The 3,410-nt window shown below is 35.2% G+C and overlaps 1 protein-coding gene across 1 annotated transcript; it reads right to left on the reverse strand.

Moving 5' to 3' along the window:
* Positions 1–916: 916 nt before the first annotated feature.
* On the reverse strand, positions 917–3,169 carry LOC145275208 (uncharacterized). Its single transcript, XM_080127637.1, has 2 exons — positions 2,544–3,169; positions 917–2,218 (listed from the first exon to the last, which is right to left on the reverse strand). The coding sequence occupies exons 1-2, from the start codon at positions 3,167–3,169 to the stop codon at positions 1,015–1,017; spliced, it is 1,830 nt and encodes a 609-aa protein (XP_079983763.1). The 3' UTR covers positions 917–1,014.
* Between the last annotated feature and the right edge of the window lie 241 nt (positions 3,170–3,410).

Consider the following 3,410-nt stretch of genomic DNA (forward strand, 5'->3'; position numbering starts at 1 on the left):
GAATGGGCAACAGATTTATAAATCTGATCATCTCAAGTTAATGTGGTCATTGAGCAAATCAATGAGATTTTATTAATGAATCCAAAAGCTTACTTTCTCTTTCGTTTAGAAAGATGATACTCTTCCTCGGCCTCTTCCTCTGAAGCAGTGGTCTGAAGGTCTGAAGTTTCTTCAGCTTTCTGCTGTTTATACACAGCTCTCCTATATGTATCTGTAAAATATCATGTAATTCAAATGTTTACTAGTTTCAGAAAGGGGTTACATGGATATAGTGCATTGTATCATGTAATGAAGTCTGCATCATTGCAGGTTGTGTCATAAATGTACATAATTTTAATAAGATTGCCACAAAATTCAAATTTTTCCCCTCATTTATAAAAAAATATTTAGTGAACTGTGCAATTATGACAAATATACTATTTAAGATCTGAAACTTTTATTATCTTTTATTATTCAATGAAGTGAATTATATATATATATATATATATATATATATATATATATATATATATATATTTCAGTGAAAATATTGTTAACTTGGATGAAAGAATTACCAGGAATCTATTATGAGTGAAAATCTGTCAAGGGTTTTTAGCATGAAAACAGTTCTGTTAACAATGAAATCTTTTTACAAAAGTTTGTTAAAGACCAAAATGGAAAGGATCAATGAAATTATACTTGCCTGCTTTGTCCAAAATTCTAATTGGATAGGACCTCCAATCCCTTGTGGGCACTTCACCTTTTTTTGATGGCTCGTGTGACTCTTAGCCCACTTTTGAAAGGGGGCCACACAGAAGAGCTTGTTCAATCAAGCCAATTGCGGGGAATCATGGCAACTTCTGGCTCAGTATTGCCAGCAAATTCATCAGGTTGAAACTCAACGATTAAAAAAGCCATGTTTTATTGGATTTTAGTAGAACTTCCTGGAAGCAATGTGACAAAAGAGACATGATGTACAATGAAATTTTAAAACTGTTTCTGCTTAGATATCTCATGCCCAGAAAAGAGAGGAAATCAGTGTAACAAAGGGATGCACACAAAGGATTGCTTGAATGGCAACATGAAATATTTGCATGCTATTAGTGATAATGGAGAAACCCTAAGTCTGCCTTGTAACTGTGACAACTTATATATACCCAAATTTGATGATTTTAATGGGTAAGTGAAAAAATCATGCATATTATCAAATGTTTCATATATAATGAACACAGAACACTTATCTGCCGTTGAGACAATATTTCTCACCAAAGCAACAGACCCATTAATCATGACACAGTTATTACCTTGAAACACGGAAATATATACATTGGGTAAATGAATTTCTTTGTACTGCTGATAGTATATATAGACAAAAGTCAGTGGACCCATTTTATGTAACTGTTTTAGTTGGTTTTCTGGTAACTTAATGTTAACTTTTTGACCTTCTTGCTCAGATAACCTCGGAATTATCTGTGACAAAGGGAAGTTGGGTTGCCGAATCATTTCTTTCAACTTGCCAAGATAATTTTCAAATGGGAATGAAGAAAATGAATCCAAAGGACCAAATGATTTCACATCAGAAGCTAAATGAATCAGACAATGTACATTATATACAACCATATCTCTGCCATATAACTCTGAAAATTGTTCGACAAATACTTTGAGAAGATCATTAGCATATTGACAATGTGACCTGCTAAGTGATTCACTTGAAAGGCAGTAAATTCCAACAAAGAGAAGCATGAAGTGATTGTACATATCCGCATTTAGTTTTCCAAAAAGAGCTAATGGGCCAGTGTACAAAAGAAATTGACGAAATTCAGTGGCTTTCCATCGTTCATATTCCCTCAAAGACCGACACTTTCTTACAAATTCCCTTGGAATATATGATCGTAATGATACCAATGTGTCTGAAGTTTGAGTAATGATACTTGTACCAAGTCTACATCTATTTGTGACAGGACTTTTCATCCAAAGACACACAATTCTTTTCACCACACCAAGGCAGACAAGGTGCATATAGTCTAAAGGAAACTGAGTGACCATTCCCATCTGAAGATGTCTAAAAGGAGACTGCCCGATATGATGTTCTTCATTTCTCATTTCATCAAATTGAATATCAGTTCGTAGAGCTGCAGCTGTCTCTGGGAAAGTCATTTTACCCATCCAAACACCTTTTTGACAACATTTATCACAACCATAATATCCAGAATGATCTTTCACCTGCTTCACAAATGACCTTGCAGGTGCATCACAGATAACATGAAATTAGAACATTAACCCACAGATTCACTTCAGAAATGTACAGTCCCTCCTTTATCTTTTGCATTTCTGATACAAAATCCTCAAGATACTCCGAAATACTACTTGGTTTCCACTGACCACAAAAAATGCCAATGATAAATGGTTTACTTTTCACGGGTGTTACCACTCGGCCTAACACTGGTCATAATTGAGTATTTGAACTTTTAAAGAGTGGCAACCCGTCAATGTTTATTTGCAAAGTGACATCATTTTGACCTGCATATTTATCTTGTGAAACCCTAACCAGCCCTGTCACAAACTTTTCAATATAGGAAGAAAAGCCAAAATGAAAATACTGCCCGCCAGCCTTCTCTGCAATGTTATAAGTTCGAGTTGTATTCAAAAGTGTTCTCGGGTCCTTTGGGAGGAAATCATGGTGAACATGCAATAAACCCAACAAATCTGAAAGAGCAGAATGAGGAATCCTAAACTCTGTAGCCCAGTGACAAAGACTCTTTATCAAATTGCTATCACTGACCTCAACATCAATTTCATCTGAAATATCCGAGTCAGAATCTTCATTGAACAAATGGGAAGTATCCGATAAAAAAACTTTCAAAAGAGGTTGCTTCATTATCTTCTCCATCGCCAATCTATCTACACAATTATTTTCACATGGATTCAAAGTACATTCAGAATTATTCAAACTCTCACTATCAACAATATTTTGAACCGTTCTTTCATCAGCTAGTTTGCTACAAATCTCAAAGTAAGAAGAATTTGCATAGATGGCTGAGGTACTCGGAATGTGTTCCTGCTCACTGCTTATTTGAACTTCGTATTTACTTATGGCATTTGTGTCAGCTTCATCGAATTCTGATATAAATTGAACATGCTTCTCTACACGAGCATTTAATTTCCTTCGCTTTGTCCAGTAAGATGCCATTTCGACTACTGAAACACTAAATCATTGATAATTTGGTATTAAAGTGTGAGCGTGAAATCATGAAGAAAGTTCGTGCTTAACCTTAAACTTTAGGGTTAGGGTTGGGGTTGATTTTTGTAGCAAATCATTAGTATTAAGTGGGGAGGGGAATGTTAGGGTTAGTGGGGGGGGATTGCGCCGAAAACGGTTATTCTTTTTGAGCACACCAAAAAAATATTTTTTCTTCTACTAGTACGATTTC

Source organism: Euprymna scolopes, unplaced genomic scaffold, assembly GCF_053919585.1.
Source record: "Euprymna scolopes isolate OS-2025 unplaced genomic scaffold, ASM5391958v1 sca654, whole genome shotgun sequence".
NCBI classification, from domain to species: domain Eukaryota; kingdom Metazoa; phylum Mollusca; class Cephalopoda; order Sepiida; family Sepiolidae; genus Euprymna; species Euprymna scolopes.